The sequence below is a fragment of the Leptodactylus fuscus genome, chromosome 6 (assembly GCF_031893055.1).
Source record: "Leptodactylus fuscus isolate aLepFus1 chromosome 6, aLepFus1.hap2, whole genome shotgun sequence".
Lineage (NCBI taxonomy): Eukaryota > Metazoa > Chordata > Amphibia > Anura > Leptodactylidae > Leptodactylus > Leptodactylus fuscus.
Genome location: NC_134270.1, coordinates 36,164,924 through 36,191,149, shown reverse-complemented (window position 1 = coordinate 36,191,149; position 26,226 = coordinate 36,164,924). Strand labels below are relative to the sequence as shown.

The following is a 26,226-nucleotide window of genomic DNA, read 5'->3' as shown; positions in this document are numbered from 1 at the left end:
GGTATTATACTGAAGCCAGTGGAGAGACAATTCCTCCTTGCAGGATTTTTCTCTCCACTGATTTTAGGCCTAATCTGTAACAGAGTCTCTGGAGATGCAGCACAGATGTGAACTTAGCCCTAGAGAAGGTACATTTTAGATAATTGGTGGGGCACGAGAATGGGTAGGGTGGTTATTAGAGATGAGGGAGGAGATGTAGGGAGGTACAATGCAAAAATAGCCTACAGTCACAGCTGCATTATATTCACTGTATGTGAATGGGGGCTATTCACATGGCCGATTTTTTTTTTTTTTTTTTTTTTTTAATAAACGTTTGTTTTTGGTCATGTTCTATTCTTGACCGTTAGTCAATACATTCTATTGAAACGGGCACTCCTCGGGTAAAAAATAGCCATGAAAAAATGGCAGGGGGGGAATGATCAATTAGTTGGGACTTGTAAGACTGAATTGAGGTGATAATGAGTTTTTTTTAACCCTGTTTGGTGGTGAGGTGCATATCCTTTATATTGAACTTGGACCAATTCTCCACCTACTAACTTAATTCTGAAAAGTGGAGTCTTTTATACAAATTTTTCCTACCTAATACCGAAAGGGATAGGAATGAACAAAACTGGATTGACTGCCTTCATGATCTTTATGCCACCACCTATATTGTATTCTAGTGGACCTTTCACCATCTCCATCAATTCTAGTTATTGGCATCCTGTTAATAGGCGCTGTTTCACTGATTTCAGCACAGTTGGAATTTTCTCTCCAGCCCCCACCATTCCAGAGCAACAAACTGTTACTTTTGATGTTTGATGTGCTATTTAAGCTCTGTAGTGTCAGGTGGGTGGTGTCAGGCAGGGGGTGTGATTCAGAGCTCCAATCAGAGATAGCCAGTGTCAGAGCTCAGAATCACACCCCTTGTCTGCCTTTGCCTGACACCGCCCTACTGACAGTACAGAGCCTAAGTAGTATATCAGACACCAAAACTAACAGCATTGGTTGCTCAGGAATGGTGGGGGCTAGAGAAAGAAAAATCCAACTGTGCTAGAATCAGTGGAGCAGCTCCAGATACTGAGAACTGGAATTTATAGAGGTGATGAAAGGTCCTATTTAAGTTGGCAGTACACTATTGCGAGTTATTTCATTCATTCATTCATTCAACAGTTATTCCTCCTGATCCTTTCTTACACGTACACCTTAAATTTGGCCATGTATGCATTTTTTGTGAATGGGGAGAAGGGACTAAGGCCGGGTTCACACGGAGTATTTTGGTTCGTAATGTGGAACGTAGACGCCGCGGGAGCTTTTGTGGGTCGTATACGCTTCCATTGTTTTCAATGGGAGCCGGTACCGTATACGCGGCGCTATTTTGCGGCCGTGATTTTGCGGAGTAATTTTGGGTGGAGTGACATTCCCACTCTGGCTTCAAGATAAAATTAATACTTATTATATTATACAATGCACATTTTGCTAGGTTCACACCTGCGATTGGGTTTCTGTTTGGGGGTCTGCCTGAAGATCCTCTGAACGTAAACCTAATCTGCTTAAAAAAGCGGTTACCTGCGGAAACCCGTGGACACTATAGGCTATAATGGGGTCCGTTGGGTTTCTGCCCTGTTTTCCGCCAGAAAAGGGCGAAAAATGCGGAGAGAAAAGTGCCGAATGGAGTTTAAGGACTGGTGTGAACACAGCCCTTGTTGCATATTTACTTTCATAGGATGTTTATTAAGTACTTTTTTTTTCTGAATAAGATGAACTTAATTGTTTGACCATGGAGTCAGAGCGGGAATCGGATAATTCTCAATGTAGGTTATCGCTCCTGAAAACAAGAGGATCAGGCATCTTGAAAACCAGCAGTGTAATCCTTATGGTATGTTCAAATGATGGAATTTGAAGCCGATTTTGAGACAAATTCCGCATCGAAATCTGCTCCAAATTATGCCTGAAATCTGCCTTCTATTCATTTCAATGAGAAGTAAAGTCAGATTGGAGTCGCAAAGGAATTTTTTTTTTCCTCGTGGGTTTTTTTGCCTTCCTCTGGATCAACACTGTAGGGTATTGTAGGGTTATAGGTTGGACTTGATGGACTGATGCAGGGGCGTGATAACGGGGTGCAGTCGCATCGGGGCCCAGGAGCCTTAGGGGGCCCATAAGCACTGGCATCAGTACTGAGATTGCAGCTTCCATCTGACCCATAAGCCAAGGAGACCCACAGATTACCCTAACCACAATAAGGTGAATTAAACTCCTTAGCACCCGTAACATCACTATCAAGAATTCACTGTACAGATTAGGTAGGGGGCCCCGGACAAAAGATTACACCGGGGCCCACAAGACTTTAGTTACACCATTGGATTGATCATCTTCATCCAACCTCCTCTACTATGTAACTATGTAATCATAATTGAGGTAAAATGCCTGATTTTGATTTCCGTCATAACCGTCCATGCCCTAGTGTGAACATACCCTTATTTCTACAAACATCTGCCATGAAGGGAAATCCAGACACTTCCTATACATGAGAGTGTGTATATTCTGCTGCACACTGGCTTCAATGTAATGTCTCATCTTAAGGCTAAGGCGCCATGTTGCGGTAATGACGTTTTTGTGGCTGATTTTCAAGAATGGCTACAATAGGAATGGGAAATATATAGGACATTCTTATATCTCTACCTTCTTATCTATTCTCTCCTGGCTTTGCTAAAAAAAACACAACAAAAAAACGCTGCTTTTAGGCAACATGGAGGCCTTAGCCTAATTTTGCTAGTAAAATGTAAGAATCCACCTTCAATGTGAACTAGTTCTTGGCTCCTCTCCCCACGTCACCCCATTAGTGTTGAGCGAATAGTGTTCGTCGAATACCTCACTCCAATAGGAATGCGTGTAAGCGGCCGAACACCAAGGGGTTAAGCGCAGTGAATATTTGCCGGCCGCTTACATGCATTCCTATGGGAGCGAGGTATTCCCATACATAATACTGATGTGATCCCATTCACCTCACGGTTCCTTTAGTACAGGCGACTTATATCATTACATAGTAGAAAGTCTACAAGAGCCATAAACTTTACCCTTCTCTAAATGACCTCCTAAAAGACAAGTAAGAGACTCTCTGAACCCAATCTGATGTTTCCTAGGATGGAAAATTGTTCTTGTGACCTAAAATGGTAAAGTGACTTCTCCATAGGTGAACAGTATGCAGAGTCTACGCCATCCGTATGTAGCACAGAGCAGAAACCTATAAACCTATAGCTGAGCGGCTTACGCAGTGAAGGTGTTAATGTATGGCACAGTGCAGAGACAAAGGCTGGGCGTCAGTCAGCGTGTGCAAGAGGGGTAATTACTGTCAGCCTGGTAATGAGAGGGGAGGGGGTCGGATTGTAACCTTCCCCCATCTCTATTACCGGTTTCACTTCCTTCAGTCGCTTGTTTCCTCAACAACGTCCTATCAGCTGTAATAACTGCTACATAGGAGACTAGTCCTGGAAGTGGGAGAGTCTTTGTAACCCTCTCAATGTATTACAGGGGGGGCGAAACCTAAAATACAAATCATATGCACCTTGGTAAAAACTCAGTTGTATGTGTTTTTGAAGGTTCAAAGATCTAGAGATATATAAGATAAGTTACCCACCATATAGGTAGGTAGACAGTAGGGTTGAGCGATCGGAATTGGAAAAGATTGGATTCCGATCAGCGATCGAGTAAATTTCACGATCGCGATCAGAATTCCGATCCCGATCTTTTCCAGCGGGATCGAGGTCGGAGGTTATCTCAAGATTGGCTCAACCCTAAAAGTGACTTTTCCCATAGAGAAGTAAAGACTAGTGTTGAGTGATTGGGATCGGAAAAGATCAGATTCCGATCGGCGATCAAGCAAATTTCACAATGGGGATTGGCTGGAAAATGATCGGAAATTTTAAAATCGATCCTGAAATCTCAAGATCGGCTCAACCCTAGTGGACAGTCCTGCCACTTATCAAATTAAGACCGGGACCGCACATTGCAAAAAGGATGTGATTTGGCTGCACCGGAAACTCCGTGGCGAAGACGGAAGCTTTTTACAGTACCTGTAACGTGGAAGGTATTCTGGTGAATCTCATCCACACATTGCAGAAAAAAAAACCTTGGAAAAGCGTTGTTATCAAAAATTCATGTTTTGTTTTTTTTTTAAAAACTCAGCTTGTCAATTTTACCTGCGGGAACATTTGCACTTTCCCTATTGATTTAATAAGGGAAGAAAAACTGCAGAAAAAACGCTGCTAAAAAAAAACGTAATGCGTTTCCACTGCGGTTTGTTTCACAGCATTTTTCGGCTGCGTACTGCAACATGATTTTGCTGCGGTTTTTGCAGCCAAAGCCAGGCGTGGACTAAGAAGAAGGTAGACGTATAAGAACTTCCTATATATTATCCATTACTTTTGTAACCACTCTTGGCTTTGACTCCAAAAACCGCAACAAAAAAAGATGCATTTCCACAACGTGGGATCTCAGCCCGATACCGTTTCCCTTGTCAAAGGGGTGTGTCCTTTATAATCTGGTATGAACGGCACTCATTGGACAGTGTCAGTGCACTTGTGTATGGATACGCCCCCTACTGGTGACCAGTTATCAGTTCACCCAGGAACTTCCAGGAGGAATAACAGAGACACAATGCCTTCCTTAATACTTTCACTAATAATTCCATAAACCATTAAAGCAGACATGTCAGGAGAGCGGACAAGTCCTCTGTAAGATCCAGTTTGAAGGGATCTTAGCCATGATACATGGTGCATGTTTGCATCTTACATGTACGGTTTTCATACTCTCTGGAATACGTTGCGCACAGTATTTCAGCGTCTCCTCTTGATCTCCTAGGTCCTGTCTGGTAGCAGGTGGCCGCTCCACAGATGTCTCCTGTGATTTAGAAATATTACAGTCTTAGTTTGATGTTTTTCTTTTTAATCTGTATGATTGGGACCCGATTTTCTATGGAAAGGCAGCATTAGGATAGCGCTGGCCCTGTTATATTTCAAAGAAGATTATGTGGTTTTAAGGTCATGTTGCCCCCACCCTGTCCATATCTCATCCCCCCCCCCCCCACTCCCATTATTAAAAATCCATCCCCCTCTATTGCTGGAACAATCCTCTGTTATAATCCCTGGGATTTCTGCTCATATCTGGTCCTATTTCAATTTGCAGGGCTGAGATATACAGACATAAGTATGCCAGCAGCCTATTGAACCCTTTCAGTCTATAGTATCCACCTTGAAATCCTATTGCCCTCCTTTATTAACACCTTTGCTTTCGCTGTGCACTTCTTAGCCAAGATACCCACACACAATAGTATTGTACTTATCGCCTGCTCCTTATAGGAAGACCATTATAAAAATGTGAGCAAATAGGTTCAGACGTCCGCGTTCAGCCTGGGAAACATGGGCTATGTGTAACAGGCGGTATGTGCGAGCGGCCCCGGGTCGACTGTCCTGTACTTAAAGGACTGTAACTCACAATGTAAGGCCTCATGCACACAGCTGTGTTTTTCACAGCTAGCACACTGGCCCATTCATTTCTATGGCCCCATACACATAACCGTGTATTTTCACGGTTCCGGACCGGTCCTATTCGTCCATTTTGCAGACTGTGCTCATTGGTATCAATGAATGGGGTCATGGCAGCGGCATGACTCCTTACCTTTTTGGAGCAATGACAATACCCTCATTGTTCCGAAGCGCTAATTCGAAGCGATGTTTGGCAACAGAGGTAGCAATTCACAAGACGAAAACAGAGTTTAATACAGGTGGCTCTATGCTATCTATCTGTAAGGCTGGGTGGATATGATACTTGGTGCCCATTTCTTTGCTTGCTCCATAATACTGTAGGTATGGGTTACATTCTGTAATGTATACTGTAGCTCAAGTAGTCTGACTGTGACTACAGTACTGAGAGATTTATTACATCTAGTCACCCACTGAGATGCTCTGGATATGTCCATAGGGATGTGTCCAGGTATCGTATCCATAGGGTAGCTGTATGGTAATATAACATGATCTACCCCTTGTAGCCATACTACAGGAAAGTATAATGTGCATTTTAGTAGTATTAATATTTCTGCTAATTTGCACAATTTTTTAGCTTTTAAATCTGTTACTAATACCAATTTTCCCTTCGTCTGAAGAACTCCCCGGATTCAGTGCAGCATCTGCCTAAAACCCTAGTGCCCTCACCTGCCCGTCTGCCTTGGTCCCCTTTGACCGATCTGTCTGAAAATGCACTCAAAGACAGCATGTTTTCTGTGCTTAGACAGGACTTACCTCCCCTGTCCTTAAGGGGTTACAATCTGTTAATAATCCCTTTGAGTGCACTATGAAGTACATGGCCTCTTCTGACCGGTATATGGACTATTAGCCATGTATTATCCATAGCCACCGACAGATGTAAATCACAAGCTGTGTCTGCAGTAAATGTATTTTCCTGGAATTCCCCCTTAAGAGCTGCAAACCCCTCTAAATAGTATTTGAAGAGACAATAAATTATATATATATATATATATATATATATATATATATATGTATACGGTATATATATATATATATATATATATATATATATATATATATATATACACACACATATAATTCACACTACTTTTAATAGTGACCCCCCCCACCAGATGCGTATACAAAGCAGAAGAACTTAATCTGCAGACCAGGGCTATGCAGCAACTTTGGCCATGACTCTCGTTGCACAACCAAAGATTGCCCTGATGCCTAATATAAGTGAATATAGTCATATTGTGACCCCAAGGGAGCTGCTATGGCGACATCTAGTGCTCATTCTTTTTGCAGCTAAAAGTTGCAATCGCAGCCCCCCAACATTAGTGAAAGCGTCCCAGGACAACTTGGTGATCTTTGGCCGCACAGCGGAAATTGCAGGTAAAATCGCGTGTAGCCTGGGCCTTAGACTGTGTTCAGGTCTCCTCACAGAGAAGGTATTAGCTGTGACAAGGCTCAGACTACTAGGAGGCCGTATACCGCCAACCAATCTGCCCACCAAAGGGACACAGGACTGGACTTTTGCCCCTTCATTTTAGCATCTTATTGGTTCCACCTCACTGTAACACTGGGGCAGCCAGGAATAAATGCAGCGGGGAGTTAAGGCTAGGGGCGCAGAGGGACATGCAGCAGAGTTGGGGAAGGACTTTATGGGATGGTTGGGCGATATGCTCAAACTGTAACACAGATCTTACGCTAGCCTTACAATTTTGATAGATGTTGTTGAGCTAACAGATGTCTCTTCCGATAACCCATTTACATTTGGTTAGGTGTGCATGCATCCTGTATGTGGAGACTCATCCTGGATTCAGTAGTAAAATCCATTAATATGATGACTATAGAAACTGCATTTCTTCTTGAGTTGTGACTATACAGAATATTCTATGGGAACATCTGCAAACCAGTCTGTAGACCAAGTAGTGAATAAAACATGATCCTGTATATAAACTATTACTTCATTACTTTATACCAGGCACTAAAATGATAAAACCAAGACAAGCACCCTCCGAAACTGTCGGGCGGATTGTAAATTGTGTGACCAGCAATGTTTGCTAATACATAAACTGGCTATAGCGCTATTACAACAGGCCTAGCATATGCTGTTTACTATATTTACATAGGGAAACCATAGGAAAAATTCTCCAGTTGATGTACAAGTGAACTGCCCCTGCCTGCGGAGCCCATTATACGCCACTGTATATACAGTATGGTGCTCAAACCACAGACTGCCAGATAACAGGACTGTAGGGGCGCCATGGGGCATGTATGTTCCCTATGGGCTGCTTGCTCTAGCTCAGGATTACTTCTGCTTTTAATAGGAAAAATTCATCAAATCTAAGAATATTTGAAAATTGCATTCTTGGGAACACACGTCTTTTATTTACCTACTAGAACAGTTTTAATTTCTACTTTCAACAAACTTTGCATAAATCTATAGTACGGACGAATATAAGAAACTTTGTAATATATTTTATCAGAGAAAAATGCTCCTTTCTCCACTTATCTGGCTCTTTCCCTCCATTCAAAACTGACATTCACTCTGAAATCTCTGCAAATATGGACTAGCCTCACAGAGGTATCAGATTACAGCCCACCATAGTAGTCTATGAAGAGGGGAGGGCCAGGATTTGAGTGATAGAAGAAAGAAACAGGCGTAGAAGAGGGAGCTGAAGATGAATAGGAAGCTACTGTCTCACACCAAGTGCTTTATTCCCATCAGTACTGTTCAGTAGATTTATATAATGTCCTGCATGATCCTACTTCAGCTTGTAATTGAATGACAGAGGCATAGACAAGCAGATTCGTCTCTGCTTTCTGTATTCTGTCTATACCATTGATCCAGAAAAAGCCAAAAATATAGGCTACAGGGAATTCAATAACTGCTATTGTCACAAGCTGGACTATATAGCGTATCCTTACGAAGGATTCTGGATTTATATTATACTTCCAACACATGCAAACAAAGCATCACATTATTACACTACAGCTGAGTAACACAGCGCTGAACCATGACGCCTCTGTCCCCACCCAAGAAAATGCAGCTCACCAACTCTATGCTCGACATGAGAAAAGCCGCTCATGGAAGAGTAAATATCCATTATTGCAGGATAAAGCTGAACTGACATATGCAAGTCAAGTCAACAAAATATATCCCATCACAATGTTACTGTGTACAATACACAGCAATCAGCTTAACAACACATAGGCATAGAAAGAGAAGAGATCAGCTATATGTTATACACATTAAAGGGATTTTCTGGGATTGTAATATTGGTCACGTGCAATATCCTTAGGATAGGTCATCAATATCACATCATTGGAGGCAGAACTGTTTGAAGAAGCCACAGCATTAGGGAGATGAAAACCGAGCACAGCGCTACACATGGTATAGTGGCTGTCGATGGTATTACCGCTCAGTCATTCTCACTGGAATGGGGTTGAGCAGCAAACATGCTACGTGATGAATGAATGTGGCATCACTGATCTGTAAAGTAGATGTGGTGCTCACCTTTAAGCAGTTGATCTCTGGGGGGGTGGGTACCATCCCGATTGGGCCCCTGACCAGTGCATTTGCATTGGCCAAATGAGGACTAATAGTTGGGGCTCGGAGCGCACCAGGGGATTCACTGGTTCGCCAGTAGGACATTTCAACCTTGAGCTTGCATGATTGTGCTGAAACTCACAGAAAGGTTTGCTGAGGAATGATGGGGACTTGAGAAAAATTCCATCTGTACCGAAATCTTTGGAATTTAGTATTGAAGTATACAGTTAGTTGGAGTTGGTGGAGGTGGTGAAAGGTCTTCATTAAAGAGGGTGGCCACTTGACAATAAGCGCAATACAGGGCGTCTCATTACCAAAACTCTAGAAATCTGTGATCTGTGGGTACACCTGGCGGCAAATTCCCAATGGTGCCGCTATAGACAAAGTAAGTAATGACTCTATGGACATAGGTGTCCATAGAAATCCGCATACTGTGTGTATAATGTAGGAATATGCCAGATGCTAAAGAATTAGAGATACCCAGAGCAGAGCGCAGCTATAAAGGTTAATAACTGAGGGTCATACAGGAGGACCCCCTACTATATCAATTCAGAACTCCCTGACAAAATTTTACAATAGGGTGTTAAATGCTCCTTTTAAAGAGGACCTTTCATCAGATTGGGCACAGGTAGTTCTATATACTGCTGGAAATCTGACAATGCACTGAATTCAGCGCACTATCGGCTTTCCCGATCTGTGCCCCGGGTAAAGCGCTATTGGTCCCGGTACCGTAACGCTTTACAGTCAGAAGGGCGTTTCTGACAGTCAGTCAGGTACATCCTTCTGCCCAGCAGCGCCTATCGCGCTGTGCTCTGAGAACGGGAGGAACGCCTCCTCCCCTCCTGATAATACTTGTCTATGGACGAGCTGTGTGAGCAGAGGGAGGGGGCGTGATAGGCACTGCTGGGCAGTAGGACGTACCTGACAGACTGTCAGAAACGCCCTTCTGACTGTAAAGCGCTACGGTACCTGCACCGATAGCGCTTTACCCGGGGCACAGATCGGAAATTCATTGCATTGTCTGCTTTCCAGCAGTATATGGAACTGCCTGTGCCCAGTCTGATGAAAGGTCCTCCTAAAGTGTTGCGTGCCTACGTAACTAAGAAGGACATTGAGGAGAGTTGACTTTTATCATATTGGGAAGCCCTGCTGGTTGGGGTTCAAGACAACACGAAGTCCAGTATCGGACAAGTGATCTGTTGCCTTTCCAATACCCCTTATTATCCATTGTAGAAACCCAAAATGTCCCAAAAACCAGTTTTCCGCCAGCCACTTTTAGTAATAGCACATCCTTCTGCTACGCTTCGTATAGTATATCAATGAAAACTTCAGCTGATGATACAAGGGACTTTGATAGTAACATATAACTACACCGCCAACCTTCACAGTGGTGCACTCGAAATATGGGAAGACTGCTCAGCAACACAATATACACAAGGGCTGCTGCATTCATTACTGCAGACGACCACTCTGTAAGTCAGTGACCTGTGAATATCGAGAGACACTTATCAGCACATTACAGACCATGGCAGCCCTGTACACACTTCTGCTCTGCCACACACAGTACAGCTAGTAGACTGTGCACTACAGGCCTATAGCACATTGCAGCTCAGTGAATTACTGTGCAGGACTGGTAATGGTTTCCATGACTTGGTGATTGCTTTACAATGGTCAGACGTATACCCATCCTGCTCTGCGCGCTGTACTCGCTGCATATTCCAGTACACACTTTGTGGGTCCTCAGCACAGGGTACACATATCAATTATAACAATGTACTTACCTGCATCATTTGTGCAAAAAAATTACACTGATAATCCTCTGTATGCAAATACTCGCAATTAATGCAGATTGCACTTAATGATATGCAAATAGCACTCATGAATATTCAACATAAATACAGAGTCAGCAGACCTGGAGGGGACAGATTATTTCTTACTGTAGGACAGCAAAGGACTCGGGCCTAGAAAATTTGTTTTCAGAGACTGAAACATAGGCTAGGTCATCGATATGAGATTAAACCAACCAGACAACCAGCAACCCTACCAAACAGCTGTACGAAGAAACACAAGTACTTGGGCAAGTGCTGCAACTTTTTCACTAATTACTAAGCACAGCGCCGGACACTGTATAGTGGCTGTGCTTGGTATTGCAGCTTAGTCCCATTCTCTTACATAGCACTAAACAGACTATGTAAGGCCCGGTTCACATCTGTGTTTGGTATTCCGTTTGGAGAGTCCACACGGGGACCCCTCGAATGGAATACCGAACACATTGACAAGCGGTGAGCACTGAAAGCACACGGACCCCATAGACTATAATGGGGTCCATCTGTTTTCCGCGTGGTGTCCACACAAGTCATGAGGAGAGGAAAGTAGTTCATGAAGTACTTTTCTCTCCACTTGACTCGTGCAGACAACACATGGACCCCATTATAGTCTATGGGGTCCGTGTGCTTTTTTAAGCTCACCGCTTGTCAATGCTTTTAATATTCCGTTGTGGCCTCCTTGAACAGAATACCGAACGCAGGTGTGAACCAGGCCTAACTATAAATAAATGTGACATCACATAGCCTGTGCTCACCACAGCCCGCGCTGTCACTTTGACCAGCTGATTTGAGAGGGTCCCGAGTCTGGGACCGTCCTTCTATTTTAATATTGATAACCCATCCTTAGGATAGGTCGTTAATATTTTAACCTCGGGAAACCCCTAGCTCTATTTGGACGGTGGGAGACTATATTGAGACACCGGGCTGTCCATAGAGTTATAAATTTGTAAGAGGAATTACAGAGGAACGACACAATACAGAGATATAGGAAAATCAGCATTGTGATATTGTAATAAATTCAAGTATTTACTAAGGGTCCATGCACACGAAGCAAAGTGGCGCTGATTCTGGCACGATAAATCGCGGCAGAATCAGCGTTGATAAAAAAAAAAAAGACTCCCATAGAGTTCCATGGGTTCTGTCTTCTGCCCGGAACACATTAAAATCAATGGGAGGCTTTTTAACCCATTAATTTCAATGTTTTCTGCACAGAAGGCAGAACCCATTGACGTCAATGGGAGTCTGTTTTTCAGCGCTGATTCTTACGCGAGTTATCGTGCCAGAATCAGCGCCACTTTACTCTGTGTGCAAGGACCCTAAAGCAGACATGTCAAGAGGTGACAGATCCCCTTTAAACTCGTCATAATTCTTATCATTTCTCCTATAGACCGGTCGTCCTTTTTCCTTGGAAATCTTTGGCTTCCAGACCCCAGAGTCCGTTATATCACTGTAATGATGTAGTAGTTGCAGCGTCCAAAGGAAATATAACTCATTTTTACCAACTTACTCCACTATCATGGCACACACTCTCATTTCTAATCGATAATGACTTTTTTCTCTACCTCGCTGGCACAACATTTGGTGAGGCTGAACTCTATATATTCCCATGGGTTTTGTAGCCAACGATAGGGAGACGGGGCAATAAATCTCTAATAATTAACCCTTCTTATCTTGTTACACCTGACAGATGTTCAGAGCAAACACAGTGTAGGCTCAGGGTGTGTAGACCTATACCTGAACAGGGAACATTTCTGACAATTTCCTTTTTGGTCCGTGAGTTAAAGGTGCGGATTCTGCATATACACGTTAGAAATGTGGCCATAAACATTAGGCTTATGTGGGGTGAACCTATCAATTTCTGAAGGGCTGGTTGACCATCTCGGTGTCCATCTGACCCTAGCTGAGCAGTAGTCAGGGAAAAAGGGACATGTTGGATTTCAACCTGCTTGATCCTTTGTTAGGTTAGCAAATAAGCTGCTGCCAGAAGTGTCAAAGGAATGGAGTCAATGCAGCCAAAAAGCTATTGGGGGTGTAAGGCCATCGTAATTTCAACATTTTAGTTCTTATTGCTTTGAATGTTGGCCACATCTTAGATGGATTAAGTTTTTAACTCGCACCAGGGATTTGTGGAGGATCTGTCACTTGGAAAGCCCAATGACATAAATGTGATGTCATCCTACACGAATCGGATGAAATCTGTTCAGCTATTCCAAAGATATAAGCCTTTTTAGTGTTGATGCATATTAGAGTATACTAGCCAAGGGGGCGGTAACTGCGTGATAAACAGTAGACATACTGCTACCACCCAGATACACCAGTGTTACTGCCCACTTGACTAGTACAGATTTGGATAGCCAGAACACCAAAATGGTCAAGGTTGTGCATGTACCAGATGATGTTTGTCACAAGGATTTTCAGACTTGGTCCCCTTTAAGGGGTTTTCTAAACTTTAGGATAAGGTCACACAGAGTTTTTTGGTCAGGGTTTTGAGGCGGGTTTTTTGGTCAAAACCCTGACCAAAAAGACAGCTCCCATTGAAATCAATGGGAGCCACTCAGGAGTTTGGTGCTCATTCTTCTGGCCGAGTCGCCTCGCGATTCAGCCTGAAGAAACTCCCTCCTCCGGACTAGGCTCATTCATTGGGCCTAATCCAGAGCGGAGTGCGCGGCCCGATGCCAGTGCAGTGCACTGGCTTTCAGTCGCGGCTACCCTGTTTTTGGATCGGAACCTGAGGTGGCCTCCGCCTCAAGTTCTGATCCAAAAAACCCATGTTGACTTACCCTTACAGCTATCAATGTATGATCAGTGGTGATCAGACCTCTAACAAAACTAAGGGGTAGGACTTTATATACAGTACTGAGAGCAGCCATGCGGTGAAGGGTCCAGTAGACTTTGATTCTGCTTATTATTTGAGTTCTAAGAGGTCCAAATGGTGACTGCTCCTAAGTATATGTCCTCGCTCGTAAAGAACGGAAAGCGCCTTTAATAAAGTCACCTAGTAAGTGCTACAGATATCCAAGGTCTTGACTCCCTACTCAGATGTCTCAAGTATTCAATGTCTTGTTCCATTTGCTCATTCTAGCCCTGTAACTTCACGCCATGTATCTCCCGGGTCAGTGATCTCTATAGTTCTTCCTCTAATTACAAAGAAGCAATGTAGTCATTGAGATCCCGATTAATAATAAAGTGATACTATTCATATAGCAATGCTACCTACGGCACAAGCTGCGACCATGACCTTTCTGATGTTCTCTTCCTTCAAGCAAGTGTCCCAGTGCAGCATCATGGCTTCTTGTGCTTGGCTGGGTCCTTCATTTAAAATTCTCCAGAAACTTGCATATTTTGTCAAGGGTGCAAAAGTTCATGTATATTTCTATATTTACACCAAAAAAGTAATGAGTATTACAGAATTTTTATGCGGTTATTTGGGTCCTTCCAGCGAGCACAGGGCAGACTTATAGAAGAAGCAAACTTAAAGTCTATGGTTAAAGGAAAAGTGTCAACAAAAATGACCTATTGGTTTTATATTAAACACGTTTTCTAAGAATGGTTAGTTTTCTAATTTTCTGTTATCTATATTTATAAAAAATCCTTGCAATTTCAACTCTTACTAATGAAAGAATCCTAATCTTTGCAATTTCAACTATGGCAACTAAGCCTAAAATAGTTTATGATTATTGGCTCTTGAAGATGGACCATGGGCCATGGATACAATGATCTGTAGCAGAGCCTATTGACTTCTATGACAGGGTTTTCTAGGCACAGTGTGTGACCTCTGCAGAGGCTGAAGTAGATAAACTATAAAATCGCCTATGGTGACAGGTGGATTCTGTATCAACATGTATTGAGATGGCTGCTGCAAAGAATTCTATAGAAAACAGGAATTCTTAGCATATTATTTGGGTTAGCAGCCAGAGTCAGAACTGTAGGATTTTTTTAAAAAATCTAGATAACATGTTTTTTTTTCTTTAATTTCTCATTGAGAATTCTTTAAATTGATGTTTAACCTAAAATTTGATGAAAAGAGTAATTTCCTAGCAACATATCCTTTTTCATTTGTCTTATGTGAACATGAGGAGTAGCACAATTTCTGGCCACTATATGACGCTAGGTTCACACCTGCGTTCTGGTTTCCGTTCTGTGCTTTCCGTCTTCTGCATGCAAGAAGACGGAAAGCACAGACCAGGTCTGGCCGTGAGTGGCGGTGAGCATTTTATGCTCTCCGCCGCGAAACCGTTTTTTTTAAATCCGGACACAGAGTACTGCATGTCCAACTCTGTGTCCGTATTAAAAAACCCGGTTTCGCGGCAGAAGGCATAAAACGCTCACTGCCGCTCACGGCCGGACAGCTTTCTCACCCATTCAAATGAATGGGTGAGAGACTCCTGCAGGTTTCCGTATCCTGCTCTGTTTTATGCAGGAAACGGAAACCTGCATAACGGAGTGCCGGGCGCAGATGTGACCGAGCCCTGACTAGTATTTCCATACTCTAAGTTTTCCTCTGTACAGGCTCTATCTTTAATACTAGGTTGACTCTGAGTTGTTAGGTAGAGTAGAGACTAGTTGTTATGATGTCTCCTATATTGATGTGAATAAAGTACTTGGGGTGAGATAGCAAACTTACCAATAGCTGCAGCAGACTGTTTATAAAAGTTATTTGTGGCATTTTCTTTGATCAGATATATTACAAAGTTTCTTGTATTTGTTGGTACTATTGATTTATTCAGAGTTCGTAGAAAAGTTATTGATTTATAGTACGGCATTTCATCTAAATATAGCATATATATATATATATATATATATATATATATATATATATGTATATATATATATATATATATATATATGGCACACAAATGAAATATATGGAATGTAGTGTAGATCTGCATTAAAAACCAAAATCCAGAAAAGTAAGCAAAGTGACATGCCCACAGTAGTAAAAACCTGAGTGTTCCCTTTGGTGATACAATAAGTAGTAGACAAAGGGAGGGAGGGGTTGTAGTCGCAGTTCCTCTCTCTGTTTTCCTGTGCAAGCATGCTGTGAGAGGGGGAAGAGTAGTGAGCTGACATCTGAGAGCTATGGGATGTCTGAGCAACATGAAGCAGCACGAAAGTAGGAGAAATATCACACCAGGATAAGAAATTACAAAGGAAAAATATCCCTCAAAAAAATCAGGTTAGAAACAAAACTTGGCTGCAGTTCATGTAGTATACAGCTAGGGAATATAACAATGTGTAGACTTAAATTTTTTATTGTTGTTCTGGTTTCTCGTGTCAGTGTTATTGGTACAATAATTTAGTTGCTATAGAAACTTGATGCCTAGTATCGCTTGTGCCCTGGATACCCACAAAATAATTTGTATGGTTTTATATTACGGTATCTTAAAATTAGTTTTCTCCATAATGGCTCATTAACAAGCACACTTTCTCGACATTGTACATGCATGGGCGAGCACAAACACCCACATAAGAAGACACATGTGACCAGTGATCCGTGGTTCCGTTCTTTGTGTTTTCCTTCCAGAATACAAGGAAACTTCGCACAATGTACATAAGTGCAAGTGCCCTCAACCCTTCCATCTAATTAAAGTGAGTTCCACCTAGTCAGCGGCAAGTAGCCCCTGGAGCACATTAATAGAGCAAGTAAAGCATTTTATTTTCTACCTAGTTAATTTATACATTGGTTCATGAAAGATGAATATAACATCAAAGTTCAGCTCCTTAGTGTATGGGGAGAGATTGTGATTAGAACATTCACCTCTTTATTCCATATGTGGTGTACCGTCTTCTGCTCAGTGAAATCAGACACATAAAGTGAGCCTGTTTAGGTGATGTATGCAGCCCTAGCTAAGAGCAGGACATGATAGAGGAGAGAAGCTGAGCTCTGTGATATATAGCGTTATATGATAGAGGAGAGAAGCTGAGCTCTGTGATATATAGCGTTATATGATAGAGGAGAGAAGCTGAGCTCTGTGATATATAGGGTTATATGATAGAGGAGAGAAGCTGAGCTCTGTGATATATAGGGTTATATGATAGAGGAGAGAAGCTGAGCTCTGTGATATATAGGGTTATATGATAGAGGAGAGAAGCTGAGCTCTGTGATATATAGGGTTATATGATAGAGGAGAGAAGCTGAGCTCTGTGATATATAGGGTTATATGATAGAGGAGAGAAGCTGAGCTCTGTGATATATAGGATTATATGATAGATGAGAGAAGCTGAGCTCTGTGATATATAGGGTTATATGATAGAAGGAGAGAAGCTGAGCTCTGTGATATATAGGGTTATATGATAGAGGAGAGAAGCTGAGCTCTGTGATATATAGAGTTATATGATAGAGGAGAGAAGCTGAGCTCTGTGATATATAGGGTTATATGATAGAGGAGAGAAGCTGAGCTCTGTGATATATAGGGTTATATGATAGAGGAGAGAAGCAGAGCTCTATGATATATAGGTTTATATTATAGAAGAGGAGAAGCTGAGCTCTGTGATATATAGGATTATATGATAGAGGAGAGAAGCTGAGCTCTGTGATATATAGGGTTATATGATAGAGGAGAGAAGCTGAGCTCTGTGATATATAGGTTTATATGATAGAGGAGAGAAGCTGAGCTCTGTGATATATAGGGTTATATGATAGAGGAGAGAAGCTGAGCTCTGTGATATATAGGGTTATATGATAGGAGGAGAGAAGCTGACATCTCAGATATATAGGGTTATATGATAGAGGAGAGAAGCTGAGCTCTGTGATATATAGGATTATATGATAGAGGGAGAGAAGCTGAGCTCTGTGATATATAGGGTTATATGATAGAGGAGAGAAGCTGAGCTCTGTGATATATAGGGTTATATGATAGTGGGAGAGAAGCTGAGCTCTGTGATATATAGGGTTATATGATAGTGGGAGAGAAGCTGAGCTCTGTGATATATAGGGTTATATGATAGAGGAGAGAAGCTGAGCTCTGTGATATATAGGGTTATATGATAGTGGGAGAGAAGCTGAGCTCTGTGATATATAGGTTATATGATAGAGGAGAGAAGCTGAGCTCTGTGATATATAGGGTTATATGATACAGTAGAGAAGCTGAGCTCTGTGATATATAGGGTTATATGATAGAGGAGAGAAGCTGAGCTCTGTGATATATAGGGTTATATGATAGAGGAGAGAAGCTGAGCTCTGTGATATATAGGGTTATATGATAGTGGGAGAGAAGCTGAGCTCTGTGATATATAGGGTTATATGATAGTGGGAGAGAAGCTGAGCTCTGTGATATATAGGGTTATATGATAGAGGAGAGAAGCTGAGCTCTGTGATATATAGGTTTAAAGTGACAGTGTTATATCATACAGTGCAATAAATCATCATCAGTATATACACCATGTATGTACACCATGTTATATAATGCACAGTAAAATGACCAAAGCACAAATAAATATGCAAAACAGATATATAGACCAATATTGCGTAAGTTCCAAGCAGAGCAAATATGCAAATTAGTTCCCAACTGTTACAATTTGACGGGCATAAAAATTGGCTAATAAGAGAGAAAAATTCTTTAGTCATTTGATGATGTAGAAGTAGGCGCAGGTACTTCTAGCAAAGTGCAGGTCAGCTTGGGAGCAGTAGGAAGAGGGGAATTATAGGAGCGCAGAAACAGGGGATTCTAAGCCTGAGTTAGATGTTCTTCGAGAGAAAACAATGATGGCTGCTTCACAGACAATTTTACTCACAGTCTGTGTTACACCAGCTTGGGTTATGACCCTGGACTAGTTCGTATTGAATAGATATATAGATATGCAGAAGTCATTGTAAATGTGATACCAGAACCAGGTACCTGTGCGGCTGCTGACCACACCCTTAGTACTGAAGATACTCCGCACAAGAACTGCGACAATTGTGAAGCTTTCTGCACCATGTTTTACACTCACTCGAATGGGAGTGTCAGGAGCTTTATTAGAATTAAGCTTACTCAAAGCAATTATTACATGCTCGAGGTCGTTGTGCAGCCCTTGTATTAAGATGTTGAAGACTTACCTTGTATGGCTCTTAAAGGAGGTAATCTTTAACAATTATGTGCGAACGGTTTACATTCAGTAAGATGTAAAAGTAATCACACACAACAGATGAACTTCAGCCAAACCAGTACATTTCAATAAATAATCTCATTTGCATTGGGGTATACCAACTCCCCCATATCTTTTATAGTCAGACAGAATGTAGTACCGGACATGTCTGGCAGTGGCTTACTTCCTTCAGCCAATTGAGGACACATACATGTTCTGCTAAGTTCAACATACGTGTGTGGTTAATGAGTGTTTAGCCGACAGCTATATAGAGTTTCTGGCCAGCGTAAGCTAAGCTCACATGCAGCACATGACTATGCTCCGGCTACCTATCTTCTTCTAAAAGGGTGTGTTTCTCATGCTGGGCAGCAGATTGTGTAGTGCCTAGTGATCAACTAGGAGAGTGGTAGCAGAGATGTGTTGTGAAGCTAGTGAATACTTACAGCACTACTTTATACTTTATAAGAGAGACACATGTAGGCAACAAACAAAGGCAATGCGAGAGAAATAGGAACTGCGGTTTATTGCAGATAGAAAGCCCTTGCACCATCAAAACAAAGGTGCTGCACAGAGATTAGCAAAAAAAAATAATAGTAATAAGCAAGTACTTCTGATCTGTTGTATTGTCACCTGTTGAGCGTTCATACCCATATAGGCCCCTTTCTAGATTTTTTGTACCTTAATGAATATATTCTTGAAAATTTGTATCACTGACGCCTGTTTTTTCTTCTCTCTACAGCTTGCTCTGAGGATGCCAGCACCAGTTTATACTTTGTGAACACATCTTTGCTGCAGATCACATTCTCCAGCACAGTGGGGGTGTTTATCCCCTGCCCTGCAGCTGGATCTCCCAGCGCAACCCTCCGATGGTACCTGGGGACGGGAGATGACATTTATGATGTGCCTCATATTAGGCACGTCCACGCGAATGGCACACTCCAGCTGTACCCCTTCTCTCAGTCCGCTTTTAATAGCTTTATACATGATAATGACTATTTCTGTACAGCAGAGAACTCCGCTGGAAAAATCCGGAGTCCAAACATCCGTGTCAAAGCTGGTAAGTGGCATTGTTTTGTGTAGTGTTGTAAAGAGTTAAAAAGGGTTGGAAAATATTAAAAAGAAATTTAAAGAAATGGGAGGAGTATGAACAAATGTGGAATGAAGCAACACATCTTAAAGGTATTGTCCAGGAGTGGGGTTTACAGCTGGCCCAAGGATACGTCACATCTCATGTCTATAGTATACACAGCCCCGAGCTGGAACCATTTGTTCAGTCCCTGTATATGGTCAGGCACTGGTGCTACAGCTCCTATTGAAGTAAATGGGTGCCAAGTTTCAGGGCACATGTTGGCCCCCACACCGATCAGCTTTTTACGACGTATCCTAAGAAATTAATTTATGTACAACCCCTGTAACCTTGCCAAAATACCAGACTTCTTCCTCAGCTTTAACATGTGCTATACTGCTCCCAAATGTGTGTATAGCATGCTGTTCCTGCCCCTGTTCTTCTGTATCCAAATGCCCGCTGTCTCTGGTTTCCTAATATCTCATGATTCTTCCTTAGCACTTTTGTGCTCCTTCCCTTTGCCATACTCACCTGTCAAGTGTAATCTAAGCCGGGCCTATTTTATGGTAGTCTCCGCTGAGCCAGACTCTCTCTGAGCCCAACTCTTTCTTGCCTCAGTCAAGTTGAGTATGGCGTGCATTGTCCGGAAGAAGTTGTCAGGTCCCCTTTAAATGTAATATTACTTATATAAAGGGCATCTGTGACCAAAAACTTTGTTGTATTTTGGATTTTAGAATGATCTAGTAAATTCTGCAGCGTATGATTCATTTCATTAGTGTATATTATTACGTGTATAATTCCTACCCATGTTACCAGTTTTCAGCTGACGTGTAACCCTTTGCCTTCTGAGTAACAGTGAAGCTGATTGGTTAGATCACAATAGAAGCTCCGACCTTTAGACTCATTCGGAGACAAAACCACTCTCTGAGGCTATGATGGAGTCGCTGTTTTTTTGTTACAGATTAGAGATGAGCGAACACTGTTCGGATCAGCCGATCCGAACAGCACGCACCCATAAAAATGAATGGAAGCACCTGTGACGCTGACTTTGCCGGCGGCCGGCCGGCGTCACAGGTGCTTCCATTCATTTCTATGGGTGCGTGCTGTTCTGATCGGCTGATCCGAACAGTGTTCGCTCATCTCTATTACAGATGTTGCTGCGGTTTTTTTGGAGCCTTTGTGGAGAGTGTAAAAGAGAGACATCTACGTATAAGCTCTTCCTTTATATATTCTATTCCTTTTGTAGTCATTCCTGGGTTCGGCTTAAAAAAACTGTAGCAAAGTCTTCAACAAAAAGCAGCTCTTCCGTAATGTGTTTTTGAGCCAAGGCCAGGAGTGGATTTAGCAGATGGAGAAGTATAAGTGTTTCTTTTGTATTTCCCCTTCCTTTTCAATCCACTCGTGGATTTGGCTTAAAGGGGTTTTCTGGGAATTTTTTTTTTTTTTTTTTTTTAAGTGTATATTGGTGCTATTAATGGGTTAATAAATGTATCTATATACCTTTTAGTGTGTTTTGAGCGATTTCTGGGTGTCTCTGGTGGCCTAGTGTCTCCTACTTTTGTTTACATCCTTCTGCTTCCTGCTATGTAACTTCCTAACCCCTCTCACTCCTCCCCTCCCATACATCCCCTCCCTGTCTAGCTATCCTTCCTATCCTAGCTATCCTATATGTCCTACCCTACCTACTCAGCCCAACCCCAGACCCATATTACCTACTTACCCTCCATGGCTTCTTCCCGTGTTATAGCTTCTTCTCCTCCTGTACTGTGTGCACAGTCCTCTGATGAGTCACCTCTACTGCGCAGGCGTAGACACAGAGTAGAGGTGATTTACCGGCAGCAGTGCGCGCACACTGCTAGGTGAAGAGTGCGCACCCTGCCAGTACAGGAGGAGCTATTTTGCTGGAAGAAGCCATGGATGGGGGGAATAGTAGTGACAATCCGTTTCCAGAAATGGGGAAACGGACCGTCACCGGATTATCAGAAGATGTTCCTGGGGCGGTCACATGACCGCCCCAGGAATATGGGTAAATATACAATTTTTTATTAATAATAGTGTGCTTTATGGCGTGGGGCCAATTTTGTAGTGGAATGTACTCCGAGTGAGACCTGAACACTCCATCATGTGCATTAGGCCTAAGGTAATAGGGGCAGATTTCTAGCATAAAATATCTAGCACATCTCTAATTTTTTACACAAATGTATGTTGTTGTTTTTTTCTTTTTTTGCACCGCCTGCACCACTTTTATGCTGGATTTATTATGATTTATGTTAGAAAATTGGCGTAAATAGTGCTGGAAATCTACACCAGTTATGAGCCAGTATAGATTTCCGTAAAGATGTTTGCCCCAGCACCTCGTCCTATATGAGATGTACCCTCTGGCGGAAATGGGGCTATGAAGACTGGCATTGTTAACACCAGTCTTCATAAAATCACTCCTAAGTGTCATTTTCTGTAAAACATCAGACTATGTTGTGTTACAGAAATGATCATCACATACAAAATACTGTGACAGGAGCTCTTTATCCAAAGAATAGAAACAGCTGAAACAAAAACACGAGTTATGGGATGACGTGATTACATTTCAATTATTTCCATGAATTATTTTGTAACCTTTGGTAATGAAATGTTTTCAGTAATATTATGTTATAATTCAATATTAATTCAATCTGAACTGTGTTTTATTAATAGTCTTTACCATGTGGCTTAATAATGCCGTCTATTAGAATAAATCTGCCTAAATTTGTACTCTGTGGTATCCAATGGTGCATTGTCATTGCCTCGATTAAGGACACATTAACAAGGCCTTATTTGTTTGTGTACTATGTTCGTGTATTTCGGAGCAGATCCATGGATTGAAATGATGTTATTATTACTTTTATGACCTGGTATATTGATAAGGATTCCTATTCTGGCGCTAGCGTTCCGGTCTCCATCGTTTGGGACCTGAAAGACGGAGAGCTGTCCGCTTATAGACCCCATAGACTATAATGGGTATGCCGGTCCTTGCAGGACTTTTCTCTCCGCCAATTTTAGGCAGAATCTGCAGTGTCCTATAGAGTCTCCAACTCCAATGTGAACCTAGCCTTACTTCTGATCTCCTGCTCCATGGAATTAATGGGGATCTGTCACGTCTTCAGACATGTCTATTTTAGTATATATTTGTATACCCCATCAAATGACAATCTTGGATCACCATTTCTTATACCTCTGTGTTGTGTTATGTCGCTTGAGTATTTGAGTAGATTAACAATTGGGCGTTACCATTCCTGCTCTCTATAAGAGCAGTTCTGATCGGTCGGTGTCAGTCTGTGCTGCTAAAACCTAACAGTCAATTTATTCATACGTTTCCAGGAGTAATAACAGAAGAGCGCTACAACACAGAGCTATGAGAAGAGATGTTCCAGAATTTTCTTTTAATTAAGAATACAAGTACCGTATATACTCGAGTATAAGACGAATTTTTCAGCACAGTTTTTGTGCTGAAAAAGCCCCCCTCGGCTTATACTCGAGTCAGCAAAAAAAAAAAAAATATTTTTTTTTAGGGGGGGGGGGGGGGAGGTCTATGACCAGCAGCAACATCAATGTATAGAATCTCCCATAAAATAGTGGGGGGAAAAAAGAAGCTTTAAAAAAAAAAAATTAAAAGTTCTAAATCCCTCCTTTCCCTAGAATAGGCACAAAAATAGGTACCCACATTAGGTCTCCCTGTGTCTGAAAGTGCCCGGCTGAATATATTGTATCTGCAGTGCTCCTCTTCTGTCAGAAAGGGGTTAATAGGAGCACTGCAGATACGCTATATTCAGCCAGGCTGAATTCCAAGTGGGGGGAAAAAAGCAGTCCTCAGGCTCAGGGAAGGGACAGACAGACAACCAAAACACCCCCTCCCCTTCCCCAGCACCCAGCAACTATTGCACCCAAAAACTCTGACCATTTTAATTTTTTAAATTTTCCAGTAGCTGCTGCATTTCCCCCCTTAGGCTTAAACTTGAGTCAGTAAGTTTCCCCAGTTTTTTGTGGTAAAATTAGGGGCCTCGGCTTATATTCGGGTCAGTTTATACTCCAGTATATGGGGTATTTACTAAAATAGACATGTCAGGAGAGATGAAAATGGACAGGTCCCTGGGACTGTATATACATTCATTTACCCAATGGCAAAAACCAAATCTCCATTGCTTTTATGTTTTAACATTGAAGCACTTGTTAAAATGTTGCATTTTTTGCATTAGCACCGCTCCGCTCATCTTACATTTTCGGAACGTGGTGCAGGAAATCGCATATTTTCCAGTGCCATCACAAGACTATCGTAGAGTAAATAAGCCTGTATGGATTGGTCACGTGCCACCATTAACATAAGGGGTGGCTTTAGGTACAGGTAAAGGACTGGCCTAGGTACTGAATGATATGTTATGTAAAGGGTCATGAGGGTGATGGGTTTTGTAGTCTTTCATTGAAAGTGAGGGTCTCTGGCGTTCTGATATTCCATGTACTGTTCATGTGAATGATACACAGAATACACAGACTTGGAAATTTTTGCGGATCAAAAATTGTTTATTTTTTGGGGACACGTTTGTGTGAATAAGGCCTTATGATGCTGGAGGAGTCCACGGGCTATCCCATAGAAGAAAACCATTGTCCAATTTGCCTATATTGTCAAAATTCAGGACAGTCCCAGGCAATTCAGACCATTTGGCAAATATGATTCTGGAACCTTGTGCCTCTGCTGAACCAAATTTTCAGCATAGTGGGTCCCTATAGTGCTGTGAGCTCTGTTCCTCCAAGCTTCGGAATACGAATAGTTAAACAGGGGTACAATAGACCAGTCTGAATAAGGCCTTAGAGATATGAAAACATAATCTCAGCGCACAATAAAATGTAACCCAGACTCGCACATGACTTCATTATGAATAGATTTCTGTTATCGCACTATAATCAGCACCGTGGACAGCTCCAGCCAAAAAAATTACACTCCTTCTCTGGCTGAGGAACAGGAAAATAAAGCGAGGTACATGTGTATATAGTTTATAATATTGTGCTTGATGACTTTGGAGATACATTCCCCATTGTTTTCAGAAATTGAAACCGTAATCTTGGAATTGATCATAGGGAGATTGAGCGCACACGATCACGCTGGTTATTCTTCTCAAGGTCTTTAGTCCTGCATGCTAGTAATTGTTATTCAATAAGCTTGTAGCAAGCAGAATATATCTATTATAACCCGAATAGCAAGTCCTACCTCCAATATTGTAGTTTCCAGAGAAATGTGTATTGATCATAGGATTCATTTTATGCTTATTTGTATTATTATTTGTATTGTAGCAATGCTCGAAAATGTGTGACCTAGAAAATCAGAAATAACCAGGTCTTTATGTTTATACAGATACATACAGAACAGATGAATTAAATATGTTAAAGTGAAGGCATACTCTTAGATATTTCCTGCATTGATATATGCCCTACAATGTTCAGGATCAGGCCCCTTAAGATTACTAGACTGAAAGGGCCACAGTGCTCTTTAAAGTTTCATGCCATTTTATCGACAAGCACTTTGAACAGATTTTCACTAAAGTTATGGTGGTTACATGAGATCAACCCCAGATTACCCATACGTGTTATATATATATATATATATATATATATATATATATATATATACACACACACCTTGACTGCCATATTACTGCTGTAGAATGTGGGTAACTCCTCCACTTAGCTGACTGTTCCAACAGAATCTGTGGATGTGTCTGCACAACCACACTTTGTGTAGTTTTTCTATACGTTTTATATATATACATATATATATATATATATATATATATATATATATACACACACACACACACCTTAACTGCCATTTTATTGCTGTAGAGTCTGTATAACTCCTCCACTTAGCTGACTGTTCCATATATATATATATATATATATATATATATATATACACACACACATTAACTGACAGTATATTGCCGTAGAGTCTGTATAACTCCTCCACTTAGCTGACTATTCCAACAGAATCTGTGGTTGTGTCTGCACAAACACACTTTGTGTTAGTTTTTCTATACGTTATATATATATATATATATATATATATATATATACACACACACACACCTTATCTGCCATTTTATTGCTGTAGAGTCTGTATAACTCCTCCACTTAGCTGCCTGTTCCAACAGAGTCTGTGGTTGTGTCTGCACTTCCTGTTCCTCT

General features: G+C 41.6%; 1 protein-coding gene across 2 annotated transcripts in view; it reads left to right on the top strand.

The window, feature by feature from the left end:
* DSCAML1 (DS cell adhesion molecule like 1) overlaps window positions 1–26,226 on the top strand; it is a 193,479-nt gene that overhangs the window by 13,948 nt on the left and 153,305 nt on the right. For both annotated transcript variants that reach the window (XM_075279726.1, XM_075279725.1), the window contains exon 2: window positions 19,690–20,007. In XM_075279726.1, the coding sequence (XP_075135827.1) occupies window positions 19,690–20,007 (318 nt within the window). The remainder of the gene's footprint in view (window positions 1–19,689; window positions 20,008–26,226) is intronic.